Source organism: Mytilus californianus, unplaced genomic scaffold (assembly GCF_021869535.1).
Source record: "Mytilus californianus isolate M0D057914Y unplaced genomic scaffold, xbMytCali1.0.p SCAF_2, whole genome shotgun sequence".
Lineage (NCBI taxonomy): Eukaryota > Metazoa > Mollusca > Bivalvia > Mytilida > Mytilidae > Mytilus > Mytilus californianus.
In genome coordinates this window covers 9,366,609-9,385,418 of record NW_026262668.1, presented here as the reverse complement: position 1 = coordinate 9,385,418, position 18,810 = coordinate 9,366,609, and the positions used below count along the sequence as shown (strand labels likewise).

General features: G+C 32.7%; 2 protein-coding genes across 5 annotated transcripts in view; one reads left to right on the top strand and one right to left on the bottom strand.

The window, feature by feature from the left end:
• The window catches only part of LOC127727878 (peroxisomal trans-2-enoyl-CoA reductase-like), a 45,463-nt gene that overhangs the window by 1,609 nt on the left and 25,044 nt on the right, over positions 1–18,810 (bottom strand). For 2 of the 4 annotated variants that reach the window (XM_052235032.1, XM_052235031.1), the window contains exons 2-7: positions 5,555–5,682; positions 4,434–4,599; positions 3,903–3,984; positions 2,887–2,983; positions 1,520–1,627; positions 852–966 (exon numbers count right to left, since the gene is read on the bottom strand). The exons of 1 other annotated variant lie outside the window; for it this stretch is intronic. In XM_052235032.1, the coding sequence (XP_052090992.1) occupies positions 852–966; positions 1,520–1,627; positions 2,887–2,983; positions 3,903–3,984; positions 4,434–4,599; positions 5,555–5,682 (696 nt within the window). Of the gene's footprint in view, positions 1–851; positions 967–1,519; positions 1,628–2,886; positions 2,984–3,902; positions 3,985–4,433; positions 4,600–5,554; positions 5,683–9,846; positions 9,977–18,810 lie in introns of those variants that run through there. One more of the 4 variants, XM_052235030.1, reaches the window with a different exon arrangement.
• LOC127727871 (3-hydroxyisobutyryl-CoA hydrolase, mitochondrial-like) overlaps positions 1–18,810 on the top strand; it is a 51,469-nt gene that overhangs the window by 26,667 nt on the left and 5,992 nt on the right. The window lies entirely within an intron of this gene.

Here is an 18,810-nt window from a genome sequence, read left to right as displayed (position 1 = left end):
ATAGTTTTTTTTTATGAAACCTATTCCAAATTAATTTAACCATTATCAAAAACTCACAAACATTTCTGAATTATAGTATATGTACTAGTATTTTGAATGTAAAAAAATAAGTACCAAGCAAACTGAACTAATTCTTTTACATCCAACTGATATTGATTTTCTTAAATAAACACATTTTTAACTAAAGAAATCCAGTGAGTTTGTCTCTGAGGTTATTGTCAAATTTGTCACAAGTTGTTCATTTTTTCGTTAATTTTGTAAATAAAAAAAGGGTCAAATTGCCTTCTGCAAAGTTTATGATATATGGTTTTGTTAAGGAAATTTATGTCCTTTCTCCTCATAATTTTTAACATTTTTGGCTATTAATATTCGGATGAAGGTAATTCAGAATGCAGAGCTAAATAACTTCAAACATGTATAGCATATAGCAATAGAATTGAGAATGGAAACTGGGAATGTGTCAAAGAGACATCAATCTGACCAAAGAGTAGAAAACAGCCCAAGGCCACCAATGGGTCTTCAACACAGTGAGAAAATATAGCAAGATTGTTATATGTGTTTACATCCAATATTTATGCAAAAGTCTGTTTTTAAATTCCTGATGAATGATCTTTGGCCATATATATTAGCTTTCATATTGTATTTTCAAATGAATAACATATTTGTATAACCCCAAACTCAAATTTATGAACCTCAACTGAAATGATTTATAAGACAGATATAAAGCAATTTAATAACTATTTGGACCCAAAGGCCTTTCTCTACCTATAAGTATAGTGGCCTGGCAAGAAAAGATGTGAGCTTGACCTGCTGTTTTATATTTCTTCTATAATAAAGATATATATATATACCTGGTATATCAAAAATCATAGTTGAATACAGACTTCCTCCTCCGTCTACTTTAATAGTTTCACCAGTTATATAAGCTGATGCAGGGGACAGGAGAAAACATACTGAAGTGGAAATCTATAAATAGTGATAGAAAAATCATATTTATCTACATAAAATACAGATTAATTCATGGACTTTTCCATATCAGCTTGGTTCAGTTTTTTTTTTTTTTTTTTTTTTTGGGGGGGGGGGGGGAGGGGTCACTTCCTATATGCAGGTTTTTATATGTAATAGTTTCACTAAAGCAATCAAATGCAGATCCAGGATTTTGAAAAAAAGGTTGGGGGCACACCAACATGGCAACATTAGGAGTGGGACTTATAAAAAGTCTGCATTAACTATCTATGAAGCTCCATAAGTTTTTACAATTACTTTAACCAAAAAATGTTCCTTCGTTCATCTTTCAACTTCATATTTTATACAAATATAGTTTAAACTAATGTATTTATTATTGCATAATATATATTTGTTGATCTGTGAAGAAAAATATATACACTATATTAGTTATCATACACTTAAATAAATCCTTTATTTATATTCAATTTTCACAATTCTTTTCATCCCTTTCAATTGAAAAAAAGAAAACATATTCTGCTTTGAAAAAAGTAATCTGTCATTTCCATATTACCTCTTCTACAGTTCCTAGTCTTTTGAGTGGAATTTTGGGTATATTGTATGCAAATATTTTTGGGTCACCATAATTTGCTGCTGCTGTTTCAGAGTATATGGAACTTCCCTGTAAAAAATATTTTTGTTATTATGATGTACATCATGAGGAAAATGTCTGCATGAAAATCTAGTGAGGACGGCCATTGATTCAATCAACAGCTTGGTCAAACCAAATAATACATAAAAGGATAACCAGAATCACTAAAAATACTCATCAGTACAACATACCACAGCAACCACTAACACCAGACTCCTAAAAAAACACCAGGCAAGCTTTTTATATGCCCCCACTGTCACTGGAGGGGGCATTAAGTGTTACCCTTGCCCGTCTGTACATCCGTCTATCTGTACATACGTCCAAAAATTGGTTTCTGTTCTCTAACTTTAGTTTCCTTCAACCAAATTTTATGAAACTTGTTTCCAATGCTTATTACCACAAAAAACAGATCAAGTTTGAATAAGGGTGGCTCGAGTTATGTCCCTTTATGACATTTTATGAAAGAAGGGGCATCATCTGTGTCCCATGGACACATTCTCCATTTATTTATTTTTTAGTTTATTGAAAATTGGCAATTTTGTTTACTGTTTGTTCAAGTACATTACCCCTTTAGAACCCTCTAAAAAGACTGACAAATATATCAAACTAATAAACAAATAAATAAAGGATGGCATGAAAAGTAATTGCTCCATTGACCCTCAAACAAGCAAAAAAAAAAAACAATTCTATGTAGCAACTCAAATTTTCCTTTATATAGAAATTACATCATATCCTATATTTCAATAATAGGAAAAGTATGCCTTTTAGCACTTATGACTGATTGATAATGTTTATTCCTGATTTTTTTTTTTTTCAATTGTCATACATTTGCCAGTGTGACCTAGAACTTTTATAAGATATCTTATATACTTTATAAGATATCTTATATACTTTATAAAATATCTTATAAACTTTAAAAGATATTTTATAAAGTATATAAGATATCTTATAAAGTATATAAGATATCCCTATATAAGATATCTTATAAAGTATATAAGATATCTTACAAATTATAAGATATTTTATAAAGTTTTTATAAATTATGTAAGATATCTTATAAAGTTTATAAAATATCTTACAAAAACTAGATTATATAAGATATCTTATATATTATATGAGATATCTTGAAGTTAGAATAAATAGTAAAAAGGCTTACCATACAGTTACCTCATTTAATGAAAAGCATTGGTACAATTACTTGCACAGTTATATCATATTATCATAATATAACTTTAAATAATAAAAGACATATATTTCTTATGTAAAGAATTGCTATTCTTTAAACTTACAGGAGCCACAGAATTAATTCTCACTCCACTTTCTGCCCATTCTAATGCCAAAGATTTTGTCAGATTGTCCACAGCTGCCCGTGCTGCTCCTGTGTGACTATAATAGATTAAAAAAAAATTTAATCATGGTTATATGTACCATAATATTTTAATCATTAATGTGCCACAGACTGAATTTGAAATGAGAAATAGGTGGTGAAATGCTGGCAAATATTGCAATGCAAAATTTAGATTTTCTTTAATTTGAAATACCTTCTAAAAAGTATGAAATAATAATTAACTTTTCATTAAAATTTAAATTTCTTCTTAGAGAAATTCATCACTCTTTGATTAATTTACAGAAAAAAAATATCTTGTAAGTAGATGAAAATACACATATCAACTCACAAAACTGTATGTGATGCTGTATTTGGGATGTTGTATTTATTCAATATCAATAATATAAATTCAATCTGCTCAATATAAACACTGATTCAAACATTAAAAGTTGATTTCTGACAAAATTTTGAATTTCTTCTTGTGAGTGTTTGACAAATAAACCTGGAAAATGATGATGTTTAGATTAAGGCCTTCTTTAACATATTCTATAACTAAACAATCACAAAAAAATGCAATTTCAATAGGAACAATGATAAAAAAAAATTTAGAAATCAATTTTTAATGTTTGAATCACTGACTACATTGCACAGATTGAGCATATATTATTGATATTGAATAAATACAACATCCCTTGCAGTTTTGTGATTTGATACATGTACATGTATTTTCATCTATTTAGAAAATATTTTTTTTTTACTCCGGTAAATTAATCAATGAGTGATAGATTTCTATCAGAAGAAATTTAAATGTCTAGTGAATAACCTACACAGAGAACAATAGATATTGTATTTATTCAATGGGACATGTGAACTGACAAAAGTTTAAATTGACAGGTAAACTTCAAATGATTCTTAGGAAAAGTTTCTTTTCTTTCACAATAACATTTGCATATAGGATAACATAAAACCAGATGTTACCTCATCATGGGAAGTCCTTTCCACATGTCAGCAATAATGTTTACAATAACTCCCCCATTGTCATTCATCCATTGATTGTAGACTGAAAAATAAACAAAAAATATTGTCATAAAAAATATTAAACTTGTGACAGATAACAAAACAAATATCAAAGAATGCAATTGTGAAGTACAACAAAAATGAATAGACTCGTCTCTCATCTTCTAATAACTGCTTAATAAAGGTGTCACCCTCAATGGCAGCCATCTTATGATACTCCTTTACCATTTTTCTTTTGGTTGTTATTTAAAAGTTAACAATTAGAGAGGAATTGTTTTTTCTTCTTCTTATAATTGGTGAAGTTTTGTTCTTGGAATTCAGAGACATTTACATTAAGCTGTAGTTTACATGTATTTCTTGGATAAAGATGTAGTTTACATGTATGGTAAGAAATAATTGGATGATTTTTCCTTAGGAAAACCTGGTTAAAAGTTAAAAAGTTGATTCTTAAAAGGTTTTAAATTTTCCAAAAAAGCACTTCCTTAAAAATACCTTCTCTACAGCATAGAAATGTTCCAGTTAAATTGGTTTCTATTACAGCATTCCATCCTTTCAATGAAAATGACTCAGCACGGGCTGGAAACTGGCCTCCACCATTGTTGATTAAAAAGTCTAACTTGCCAAACCGTTTTAATGTTGTTGATATCAGATTTTGTACCTAAAACATTCTTTTGATAATAAATCTCATAAAATTTTAAACCCTCTTTAAGAGTCATAATTGAATACAAATATATTAACAATTAGCATTTTAATAGCCATCTCATTGCCAAATGATTTTCACTTTTTCACTTTTTGTTGGTTTTTTTATTGAGGAGTTGCTGTCTCACTGAAATTTAATCTGTGCTTTTTACCATTCTTTTGAATTTTAAAGAAATAGTTGTGCTTGAGTTCAATTTTATCATTTAAAAAAAATGTTAAAACAAATCTGTACACCTGAAAATTATATGTCAGACTAGTTTGACTATATAATATAAATCATTTAATGGTCAACATATTTAACACTGTATTAATTAAGTCTTTTTACCTATACTCTCAAATGATACTAGATATAAAGCAAAGTTAGTGTCTAATACGCTTGATTCCAATCATTATTTTTCTGTCTGAGTGTTTGGTTTTAGGTGACATTATTAGACATCATTTGTGCGTTTGTTGGGTATAAAATCTACGTCAGTACGTTGAGCAAAGGGATGAATATTCTAATGGGGATGATTAGCTTATTGACTGCTTAAATTAATGTTAAACGTGATAAAATTAATACATTTCTTTAGGCAGGGTATGATAATGTAAGAATAAAGATGGGTGTTTGAAAAATGTCAAGCAGGAACAATTACTTAAAGTCAGTTCAAAGATGCAAGGATCCAGTTAGCCCAAAAAACATTTAAATGATGTTAGAAATCAGCATATAGTACCGTTAAAAGAGTTTTTCTGGTAAAGGAAATGACACGAATCAAACATTTTGGACAAGTGGTTTCAAAGATTAACATTTTATTGAGTGATAAAACTTTGAGCATTTATTTCGAAAATGATATAAAATAAAAAATTTATTAAGTTATTTCTCTTACAAAACATTGACCAACATTCTTTCATTAAGCCTATATCCTTATTTAGATTACTTGTTCTTCCTTCCTGATATTACACTGCATGTGATCTAGCTCTGCAGGTGAAGTGATATTCTTTTTCATCTCATCTGTTGCCTTTCTCAGTCTTTCTTCATTCCTTGAAGCTACCATTACATTACATCCTAAAATAATATTTTAATTGTTATAGCACAAATAGCTTATATCATATTCAATGATATGATATTAAAAAAAAAACATCATTGGATATATTTAGAATATGGTTTTAAATCAGTTTTCTCCTCAGGGTTTTTCAGCATCATAGTAATGTGATGTTATATTGCTTAAATATCATACTATCAAAACTGATTTGAAATACCATATTATATTGTTTCTCCAACCCTTGATCTGTATTATGTATATGATATGAATTTTTCAATATCACATACCATATCATCCATCAACCAATATAATACCTGGAGCAGAGCTCTTGGGATTTTATTGGCGTCTTGTTTTGTACGGATGTTTTAGTCTCAAAGCCATATGATATTCTCTTGTTTATCTCACATGTGAAATATTCATTGTCACTTTATTGAAATATCCTTGTATTTTGATGCCACCAATGTAATAATATGTATTACCTTATTACATGTAATATATTGAAGGGTTTAAAACAAAAGTAAAGCATTGATTTTCTCTATATTAAGGTGGTACCTAACACTACAGGGAGATAACTCTGTAAAAATCAATTAAACGTTTTAATTATGTTGTATTGTTAAGGAAATATTAAGCTTCTCAGTGATCAAAATTAGTGTTTGTCAAACTGCTATATAACCAGTGAAATTTTTCTGATAAAGTGGTTGGTTCAAATTTTTTGAAATTTTTATATTTCTGTCAAAGGGTCAAAGTAAACATTTTGTCAAAATTTTATGAAAATTAAACGAGCCAAATTAATATTAGTCCAGGTGTTGGGTACCACCTTAAAGTTCTCTATAATTTGTTTTAATATGAAATATATTAGGAAGTACAGCAGCAGATATTATATTTATAGTCAGCCTGATTCCTTGTCAGCAGCTGAAGGACTTTCAGCTTGCTTTCAATGACTTCGAGCAGTGTTATTTATTGTATAGTTTGTTATGATTTCACTTGTTCGTGTGTTTTTTTCCATCTTTTCTACAATGTATTGTACCTGGTAGTATTATGGAGTTACATGTAAGTCATTGTATGTGCTTTTACCTTTTATTATTTCACTGAAATTAAGTGAATACAAAATAACTAGGTCAACCCTCAACATGTTCATGTGTCTGTCCTGAGTTACATAAACTCTTAATTGATATCTAAATATATTTTTACCTTTCAGGTGCTTTATATATTGATTCTAATAGGGGCTGCATTTTTCAAAAGCTAAATTATGTCCATGTGCTTTGAGGTCTATTATTCTCCTTTCTAACTTTAAAATTTTTTGTCTGGAAGCTGATATCTATATAGCTAGCTATGACATGTTACATGTATAACGTCACAGTACCTAAATTGCACCCATTTAGCAAAAAAAGCAGCAGAAATCTTACAAGTTTTTTTAGAGACCAAACAATTTGCATTTTTATGATTTGACATTATGCACGTCTTTCAACTTAGTCAAATATCATTTAATATACACAAAACTTTCACAGTATATATCAACCATTGCAGGATTCACTAGAAAAAGTAAAATCTACAGAAACGTCGCATGCAACCTCCACAAGTCAACTTTTAAAATGAGCAATTGGAATATGTTATAATCATACATTTCTTAAAAAATGAATAGTAAGCATGGATTATTGCCAAATTGTTCTAAATATTTAATTAATAGAAATGGGATTCTCTAAACTTGAAGATATGGTATGGGTTTTTATACGCCTGTTTACGGGACGTATTATGGTATACCGTTGTCCGTCTGTCTATCGTCAAAATGTCGGACAATAACTCAAAAACGCTTGAACCAATTCGCATGAAACTTTAGTGAATTGTTTATATCTATTGACGTGAACTCCCTTTCGTTTTTTATAAATTTCAAATTTTAAGTTTCCGAGTTTTGGGGTTTTTTTTTCATTAAAAAAGGAGTATTTTCCAGTTTTCGGACAATAACTCAAAAACCCTTTCACCAATTTGCAAGAAACTTTGGTGAATTATTTATATCTATTGCCATGAGCTCCCTTTCGATTTTTATAAATTTTAGCTTTTACGTTTCCGAGTAAAAGGGGTTTTATTCATTAAAAAAAGGGGGGTTTTCCAGTTTTAGGACAATAACTCAAAAATGCTTTCAGCATTTTTTATGAAACTTTGGTGAATTGTTTATATCTATTGACGTAAGCTCACTTTCGATTTTTATAAATTTTAGAAAAAAGGGGGTATTTTTCAGTTTTCGGTCAATGCTTTGAGCAGTTATCATGAAACTTTGGTGACTGGTTTATATCTATTAAGATAACCTCCCTTTAGTTTTTCATGAATTTCTGATATGACATTGAGAAGTTATTGAACTTTATTCTTTGAAAAAGCAATGGGCGTATCATGTGCTCATGGCACAGCTGTTTATTCTCAATGTTAAAGGCCACAGGCTTGCCTATAGTTGCTTACTTCTACATATACTTCTACTTCTATATGGTTAATCTGCAGTCGAAAATTCCATAACGCAGATATACTGTGCGCGTGTGTTAACCAGTACACGCCAAGTTAAAAATAAACAAAAACTATCGTGTATTTACAGGAACAAAAACAAATAAAATTATGTGATGTTTGCAACAACTGTACAGGGTTAAAATCAGGTATCCATAGTTATGTCAGGAACTCCCACACACAGACCGGAAGGTGTCGGTTGCGGGGGCTTGGATGGCACTTTCAGGTAGTTGGTTCCAGTCAACAATTGTTCTGGGGATGAAGCTGTATTTATAGGCATCCGTTGAAGTGCTGACTCTTGAAAACATGTCTCTGTGATATTGTCTGGTTGTTACGGCTGGTCTCTTGATGTAATCTGGAATGATGACTGATGCTTCTCCATGTAAGATCTTATACAGGAGTATGAGCCTGGCTCCTTTTCTGCGTGTTGCTAGGGTTGCCCAGCCAAGTGTCTGTAGGATGTTGGTAACAGTTCCTGGTTCCCGAGAATAAGTTGTTGTTACAAATCGGGGAGCTCTTCGTTGTACCATTTCGATTTGGTTAATGTGGCACTTTTTTTATGGGTCCCATACTGCAGATGCATACTCAAGGTGAGGTCGAACTAATGTTTTGTATGTGCTCTCTTTTATATCTTGTGGACACTTGTTTAATTTCCTTCTTAAAAATCCAAGTGTTCGGTTAGCTTTTGATGTTGCTTTGGAAATATGGTGGTCCCAGTTCATTTCGTCTGACAGTTCTAAACCGAGGTATGGGTAGTGCTGGACAGTTTCCAGGTAATGCCCCATCATATTGTAGTTCAGTTGTGAACAACAGGCTTGCGTATTATGGTCACCCTAAGGATGAAACATTTTGTTGGATGGATTGGCATCTGCCAGCGTCTGGCCCATTCTACGAGTTGTGCAAGATCTTGTTGCAGCTGCTGGCATGTCTCTGAGTTGTGGACGCTTCTGTACAAGAGGGAGTCGTCAGCAAACAGTCGTAGACTGATACATGGCGATATAGAATCGCCTATGTCGTTGATGTACAGCAGGAAACATAGGGTCCAAGGACCGTCCCCTGGGGTACACTGGAACGTACTGCTTTCATCTCACTCATTTCACCATTTACACACACTCGTTGATTTCGTTGGGTAAGCAAAGCACTTATCCAGCTGAGAACATTTCCTCGGATACCGTAGTTGCTCATTTTCTGTAATAGCCGCTGGTGTGGGACTGTGTCAAATGCCTTTGAGAAATCTAGGACAAGCATATCTACTTGTTCTCTCATACATGTATCTAAAGATCGTGCGACTGATTCTATGGTGTTCACCAGTTGCATTTCACAGGAGCGATGTTGTCTGAAACCATGTTGATAGTCCACTAAAATGTTGTGTTTTTCCAAGTGGTACATTACATGACCGTAGATGATATGTTCCATCATTTTACAGCATACTGAGGTAAGAGACACGGGCCTGTAGTTGACTGCTTGTGTGCGATCACCTTTCTTGTAGATAGCTGTGATGTTAGCTAGCTTCCAGTCTGATGGTACTGTCCCAGTTTCTAAAGTCTGGTTAAATATGTTTGCTTACATCCACTTCATATGAATGTAGGTGGATAGTTGTCTCATTGGCAATCATACCAGTACCACATCTAAATTTTTATACTTCAAGATTTTTTTTTTGTAAATGTTATTCATAATTTTCAAACTTTGATCTTTACCCAAGTACAACAATTCTTGTGTGATTGCTTTTCCAATACCCGTCCCTCCACCAGTAACAATAGCCACTTTCCCATTAAATAAACCATTTCTGAAAACACTAGAGATTTTTGTGGGCGCTGCCATTTTGTTATCATGTGACCAAAGAAAATACTATGTTAAAACACAAATCCATAATCGACATGGAAAGCGTTCCGGATAATATAGATGTGCACTTTTCAGGCATTAAAACAAGAACGGCCTTACGTCATATTTAAAGGAATTATCACACAAGAAACAACATAATTTCACCTGAAATTATGTTATAACGAGCACCGTATTTAACGATTGACTCACAGGCGCAGTGAGGAATGGAGCTTTTTTTCTACATATTTCTTTCTCATATTTCTTAATACTTTTACTAATTTTCTCTTATGTATCGTGTTCTTGCTCCAATCCATACGATTTTACAATAACAGTAGTTAATATATGATGCTCTTTTATTCTTAATAGAAGGGTGAGGGGATCCATTTGGAACAGTCTTAATTAAGTTAAGCGCATGTTGATTGACTTAGCACTCAGTTGCGTGATTGGTCTTATCGAGCCAACTGTGTGTAACGGAGAGCCTATTTTTGGTAACAATATTACTTCCCTTTATAATGAACTGTTGTAAAATTAACAAATTAATATTACTGTTTATTTAAATCATTTATACACTGAACGATTGTTTTACCAGAGACAGTTACTGTATTATATGTCTCAGCTGGTTTTACATACCAAAATGCCAGCCAAGTTTAGCCAAGTTACTTTATTGCTATAATTCCTTGAATATATTCACAGATTTTGTTAAATTTGCAACTTATTATTTAATTATAGTGTTTCTATTCATCTAGCTTTTGTTAAATAAGTTTTGAGTTGAACCTTAACCATAGAGCTACGTGATATTATAGATCTATCTGTTTCTATATGAATAGAGAAGACATGACCATTTTAGCTTTTTAAGAAGAGCATTCTGGGCTTGCACAGACATGACCGTTTGCACCATAGAGAAGATGGCATTGTTTTGCATTATAATGTATCTAGACAAAGCTTATTGATAAGTTAAATAATAATGTTAAGTAAAGTTGTCAATTTTAATTTTGTACAATGTATAACATGTCATTGATACTTATTTAATGTGATTTTATATATCACTTCTTATATAACAGAGTTCATATATATATATATATATATATATAGGAACACTGTACACTGATGTCTCAAGAATAAATGTTAATTTTAATTTGGAAAGATATCGCCTTTTTATGTATGAAATAATGATAAGAATGATGAGTAATACATTCAGTTTATTTTACAGAAACTGATTATAGAATGGCACAGAGTCTTAGATGCATGATTTTTTTAATTAGTTGTTATTAGCTTTGAACTAGCTGTCAGTAACTGCGAGTACTCTCAGATCTGTACTTAGTGTCTTTTTTGTTGTGGGGATGTATTTTTATCCTGCCACGTCCGGTCTGTGATTTGTTAGATGTGTTTTTTTTTTTAAATAAATCGATCCGATGAGTTAAGCCCTTTTCAACTGATTTTTATAGTTTGTTCTTATGTTATACTATTACACAACTGTCCTGGGTTAGGGGAGGGTTAGGGGAGGGTCGGCGTCTTCAAACTAGTTTAACCCCGCCACATTCTGTATATGCCTGTCCAAAGTCACTGAGCCTGTAATTCAGTGGTTGTCATTTGTTGCTAAATATCATATTTGTTTTTCGTTCATTATTTTGTACATAAATCAGGGCGTTAGTTTTTCTCGTTTGAATTGTTTTACATTTGTCATTTCGGGGCCTTTTATAGTTGACTATGTGGTATGGGTTTTGCTCATTGCTGTAGGCCGTATGGTGACCTATAGTTGTTAATTTCTATGACATTTTGTCTCTTGTGGAGAGCTGTCTCATTGGCAATCATACCATATCTTCATATTTTTATATTGAATGTCAAATTGATTTTTGTTACTTTTATGTGAATTTTTAATTGCTTTACATATAAATGATTTTATCTTTACAAATTTGACAGATTATAATTCACTAATAAACTATGAAAACTTGCTAGTGTTAAGTTCTTCAAAACCAAATATGAAGGATCAGAGACTCAGGTTCTTGGTTCGAACTCTTTATGCAGACAGAGATAAAGAGTTGGATAAATATGCCGAAAATGACACAGAAAACACAAAACGTAAAAACCCCTCCTGTTACACGTGAATTATGTTGTTAAGAATAGAATCCCTACCCCTTCACAGACATATTTTTTGCAACAATATCGCATATATTATCAGAATCCCTTTCCTAGAAATGAACTTCTAATATTATATTTAGTGGTAATCCACGAATACTTGGGAAAACAAAATATTTTAGATCAACATGGTTAAGGAAGGATACAATGTCAAGTAATCGAGGTTCCATTCTGAGATCGAGGACACGTACGGGGATGTTGTAGATGAGACAGTATCGACATTCCGACCATGACTCTATTAGGCGACCCCTGCTATATATACGAGAGCACCAAGAACTTTTCTTTAAAAGAAAAACAATGGCGTAAATTAAACAATCGCTTGGGGCATGTATTCTTCCTCTCGTGTTATTATGTTTTAGTAAATTTGTGTTTATATTTCAGCTTATTTTCACTTATCCATACGATCTTACAATAACAGTAGTTTATAAGTGATACCTCACGAAAAAAAAAATATATATAGATATATATATAGGTTTGAACGTTGTTTTCAATTTAGACTTGTTTATATATATATATATATAAATATATATATAACTTAACAAAACTTTTCTGTTTAGTATTAAATTTATAATTAAGATCCATTTTGTTACATCTGGTGATCCGTTTATTTGGCAATCGCCATGGCAGTCAGCAGGGGTTAAGAACATCCGTTGTTCGACCTGCTAGTCAAATGCGTTTTGTTAAAATATACTTTTTCACTTTTTTGGTCTTTTGGAAAATGTTGTTTGTGCTGTATTTAGACCCCTCTACCAAGAAATTTGTTTTTGCATGCACACGTATAAAAATTGCGGTTTTTATCCAACGCAATCATAGGTTTGAACGTTGTTTTCAATTTAGACTTGTTTATATATATATATATATAGCCTAGGTGGTCGAGTGGTCTAGCGCGTCGGGCATAGTGCAAGGCGATTTGGTGCCACGATATCTCAGTAGCATGAGTTCGAATCCCGGCCAGGGAAGAACAAAAAATTTGCTAACGCAAATTTACAGATCTAACATTGTTCGGCTGTTATTTAGACGAATTATATATATATATATATATATATATATATATATATATATATATATATTAGACGTCTGAACAAATGACAACTCTACGACAGATTTTATCCATCGGATCACCAGTTATGGTGATACAAGGCTGAAAACACATTCTGTATACATAATTCGTCTAAATAACAGCCCAACAATGTTAGATCTGTAAATTTGCGGAACCAAATTTTTTGTTCTTCCCTGGCCGGGATTCGAACTCATGCTATATATATGTAGGACTCTAAAGTGCGATGGGGACGCTAAAACGCGATGGTCACGCTAAAGTGCGATGGCCTACGCTAAAGTGCGATGGTTTGATACGCTAAAGTGCGATGGTATGTGATATTTAATGGAACACGCTAAAGTCCGATGCTGCGATACGTTAAAGTGCGTTTTTCCGCGAAAGTATGGACGTTTGCAACCATAAATAGCATTATGAAGCTACACGCCGTTTGTACAAACAAAATGGACATGCCGGTAAACGAGAATGTTTGTGCAGATAAAGATTTTTTACTAGACACGAAAAGAGAAACAAATGATTCCAATTTTGGTCGGTGCTAGAAGAATTTGTATGCGGAGGAGTTATTTCCCCAAAAATCATTCACAGTAACAGAAATGCAAACCTTTGATCCCGCTGTCTTTGCGGGGACAAACGTGTTTCTGTCAGGATACTGGAAAAAGAATACTTCTAATAAACTTAGAAACTGACGATAGTAAGGGGAAGGTGTATGCCGTAAAAGAGAGCGAAAACGGCAAAATACACCAATGGTCAAAGTATTTAATTCGTCCAAATTTAATTTAGAAACTCCTTCCATGTTTTAAATCCCATGTCATTTACTTGCGTGAAATAAAAGCTATTTTTTAACTTTCTAATTGAATTATTTTATAAAACAATTTTTTACAATATGGTTCGTCATGTCTGTGAAAGAGATGGATACTCGTCAACAAGACAGTAACATAACGGCCAGAGGTGTAGTATCATAATATGATTGCGGCATGCCAATGAGACAAGTCTCTATCCAAGGCTAAATGTCATTGATGTAATTTACTATATGTTACCGTATGGCTAACCCCGCAGATAGTATTCTATAACGACCAAAGGGTACCAAAACGACCAGTGTAAAACAATTCAAACGAGAAAAATAACGGACTGATTTATATACAAAACAAACAAAAAACAAATAAGAAGATGTGGTGTAATGGTCAACGAAACAACTATCTACCAAAGACCAAATGTCGTTGATGTATGCACCTAGCAACATTATGAACTTCAACGTGGAGCCTTGGCGTACGTCGCATAGTAGCTATATAGGACCACGAAATGACTAATGTAAAACAATTCAAAAGAGAAAGACAACAGCATGATTTATAAACAATACAATAGACGAAAAACTAATATGAACACAGCAAAAAACAAAAACCATTGCCTGAACCCCATTCCCGTTAAACCATCGCACTTTTAAAAGCGTGTTAAACCAACGCACTTTAGCGTGTCATATACCATCGCACTTTAGCGTGTCATCTGATTGCACTTAAAAAAACCAAAAACAACCATCGCACTTTAGCGTCTGACACCATCGCACTTTAGCGTAGACCATCGCACTTTAGCGTGACCATCGCACTTTAGAGTACCATCGCACTTTAGAGTCCTACATATATATACACGTACATACAGTACATCTGCTCGCATATATACAGCAAATTGGAAAATAAGAATAGAGGGGCAGCACTTTCAAAACTACTGTTATTGTCAGTTCGTATGGATACGAGCAAATACAAATTAAAAGAGTGAAAATAAGTTTAGGGCACAGACACTAATAAAAAAAATCCTATATACCTTAAGGTATATAAGAAACTTTTGTCTGTGGTTGAGGGTTACTCAATTAGAACTTGAAGACACTAACCATACACATGAATACAAAACACAGTCATTCAACTACAAAATCATCAACATGATACATATATAAAATCATTTATACACCAAAATATGAAAGTTTCATATTCTAACCAAACATTAAATATCGTTATATTTTATTTGTCTTGCGTAGAATTTTCAAAAAAGTGAGACAAAGTATCACCAAGCTTAGATTAAGTGCTCATAATTTATTTGTTGAAAAGGGGAGACGATTAAAATTCCGTGAGGGAAGCGATTATGTCAATCCTGCAATTAATTAAAGTTGAGAAACATTTTCTTTGGTATAGCGTGTTTTGTTTCCACGACCAAATCGTCACAATAAGAGAGATATTTTTATTACAGAAAAAATAATAAAATTTAGCTCATTATCGGTAAATTAATATGTGAGTGACAGATATCCTCATTTATAGGCATACAATCATTCATTGGCAGCAGTCCTTTTGCGCCAATTGTTATTTTCAAGATGTATCATTTGCGCCAAATATTATTTTTTAATGGTATCAATTGCGCCAATTTACGGAATTCATTTGCGCCAATTTACCTGTATTTATATTTATAGTACAAGATAATCCTGATTAAAATATGGTACCATAAATAGAATAATTTATGGAATAAGGGACTTTTGTTGCAAGATATGAAAAAAATAATAAGAGAGTAGAAACTTTTTCTCATTGTGTGTTGACCACATATGTTAATGACTATGCTTTGTTTCCACTATCCGTATGGACTGAAACTCCATCAACAACGAGCAGTGGCGTAGCCAGGGTTGAAACGATGTGGATGCCAAACTGTCGACGAGCGTAGCGAGGCGAAAAATTTTTTTGACCATTTTATGCAGAAAATGATATTTTTGGCGGATATTTTCCCTGTATGCATGTGTACTCCCCCAGAATCCAACACTGGTTAGATTTTTGTTTAATTTCAAAATACCCACCAATTCATATATTTCCCACAGAATTTTATTGTTTTCTCGAAACTACCATCATTCAATTCATAAATATTTGATGTTGAAGTTTCCCGCCCAATCTTATATTTGACACCTCAAAAACGAACCCATTACAGCGGCACTTCTGTATATGGAACTTCAGAATAAAGGAACGGAAGTGACCCCCATTTCCCCTTTCCCGGAATTTGAGCCTCCCAATGGGGTTTTTGTTTTCTGGTTACATGGCTTAACGCGTTGCAGGGGACATGGAAATATTAATACCGGGAGTACGTCTGTCTGTCCGTCTATGCGTCCGTCCAACCGGTCATGTTAGCACTCTCATGTGTACAATTCTTGCCAGATTTCGAGTTATGAAACTTATATCAATAGCAATGTCTTTGACAATTTCGAAAAAGTCCTGATGAAATATTTTTTATGCCCCTTGGAAATATAAATTATAATAAAAATCCCATTGCATTTGCTCTTGAGCTTTTATTTAATCTTAAGATATTAAGAAAAGATTTTAAACAAGTGCTTTTTTTAGTTATTGACCCTTGTTCCTTGGATAGATAAAATATGTGCAATGCGGGGACATTGGAACTCCGTTCTTTTATTGAAAATAAAATTAATATTTGTACCTAGATGGAAAAAGGCATTTATAAGCCCAGGAATGAGCACACTCTATTACAACTTGAGTTTTTATCACGTCGTATTTCATGTCACAGGAAACGATATCAGGTTATTGTGGTTTAGTTGTTAGTAACGTTGCTACGTCAGATGTTGAAGCCATCGCTCCGCTTGGCTCAATTATAGATGAAACATGTCCACGGGTCTGCGTATCATCATCCATTGCCGTAGCCGACGACGTAGACTGTTTACGAAAAAAGTCGAGAACACTTTTCTGCGATTTATCCATAAACTAAATGCTCCTAAATGAAAGACCACGCATACTGCTTTGGAAATGATTGGACGTTATCCACATATCCTCACCTTAAGTTTGTTACATTCGGATACCTCCGAGTTTATCTTCTGCGAACACATATTTATTTTTGTTGTTGTCAAAATGATGTGGATGCTTGAGCATCTGAGCATACATGCAAGCTACGCCACGTCGAGGCGCACTAAATATGAACCAGAGACATTTCATAAGCACTCAAAACTGTTTTTTTTTCATCTCACCCATCTGTTTGTATCTTTTGACAATATCGTAAATTTTCGAGCCTCTACTCGCATTAAATTGCGGAATACTAATTCAACGGCAGTAAAAAGCAAGCATAACTCAGAAAAGTAGTCATTTGCTGTTGAAAAATACCAGAATTTTGCAAAGGGGAGAACTCAGTCGTAGATATTATGATTGTGTCTTACATTACATAATAATATAATAATGTTGTTTGACTGTAAATAATTTTATGTTTTGTTTTTTTGGCATACATAAAAACAAGTTTTATTAGACCACTCTAAATGGCTTATAACTCCGTCAATGTAAAATGATGGTTCATTGCTTTTAAATAAAATAAATTGGCGCAATCGTAATATACTTAATTTTGGCGCAAATGATAATAGCCATTTTGAAAAACAGTGGCGCAACGTAGCATTGGCGCAAACGAATTACAACTGACATGTTGTCCCGGACATTCATTATTGTTTTACAAAATTAGGACAAGTAATGATATCAATCATTCTCAAGCAGTTAAACGAATGTTTGTTATACTATGTTTTGTTTATTTTGTCACAAATCAAATAAAGGAGCAATCATTTAACTTCAAAAAGGGGGGGGGGGGGGGATATGGTTTTTTTGTCTGAGTCTCTGAGTCAGAATTTTTTGTTTGTTTTTCGACGCTATCAAATTATTTTTTTTCAAAATTTAACACTATAAGGTATTGGGAAAATCTGGAATCAGAATATTTTTTTTTGCCACCTGCTTGACCACATGATATTTTTTTCATCAAGTATGGGACCAGAATATTTTTTTAGGAAAAAACCATTACCCCCCCCCCTTTTGAAGTTAAATGGTCGTTCCCTAAATTGATTTATACGGGTCGACATTAAAATTTAAACTTGAATTACCTCTGGAAAGTAGTACAGATAGAGAAAAGTAGAGAGGTAGAAGAATATGTGTACAATGTGATTTACAGGATCTTGAAGATGAAATGTATGTACGATCAACGCTTTTACAAGCCTATAGAATTACAAAAAGAAGCAATCAATTCTTATAATTACAGTTTATGGTACAACCATGAAATGTGCGTGTTCTCTTGTCTGAATCTTTCAATTCTTAGTCGTAAATAGTGTACATACTATGTTTTAGATCTAATATATAATTTAAAACTGAATTGTAACAATGTTTCTTGAATAATTCCACATTACGACATTTTTTTTAATTGTTAATGGTAAATCATTAGGTACCTAAAAAATGGCTTGACTAAAGAATAACGAAAATATTTCTTATAAATGAAGCGGTGTTTGGGAAAAATTGGTCGTTATTATAGACACATCGTAAATTATACTGTTGAACATCATTGTACAGAATTCAAACCATCTTGCACTAGTGCAGTTAAAGTCATATGATACTTCAATTAAAACAAGAGAGAGTTGATTTTGTTTTATATACTAAAATACTTGAATGGTTAAGTTTTACTATAAAACATGTGCACATAGACTTAATTTTGATTCAAGAAATTCCTTTGTCTTATCAAAATCTTCAGAAATGTACTGCGATTGTCTTCCCATTCTATAATTCGTCGATAGCGTTTCCGTATGCAATGATCCTAACCATAAGACCTTTCGTTGGTATTTCGGAAACCGCACAGCGCAAATGCGAGGGAAAACCGT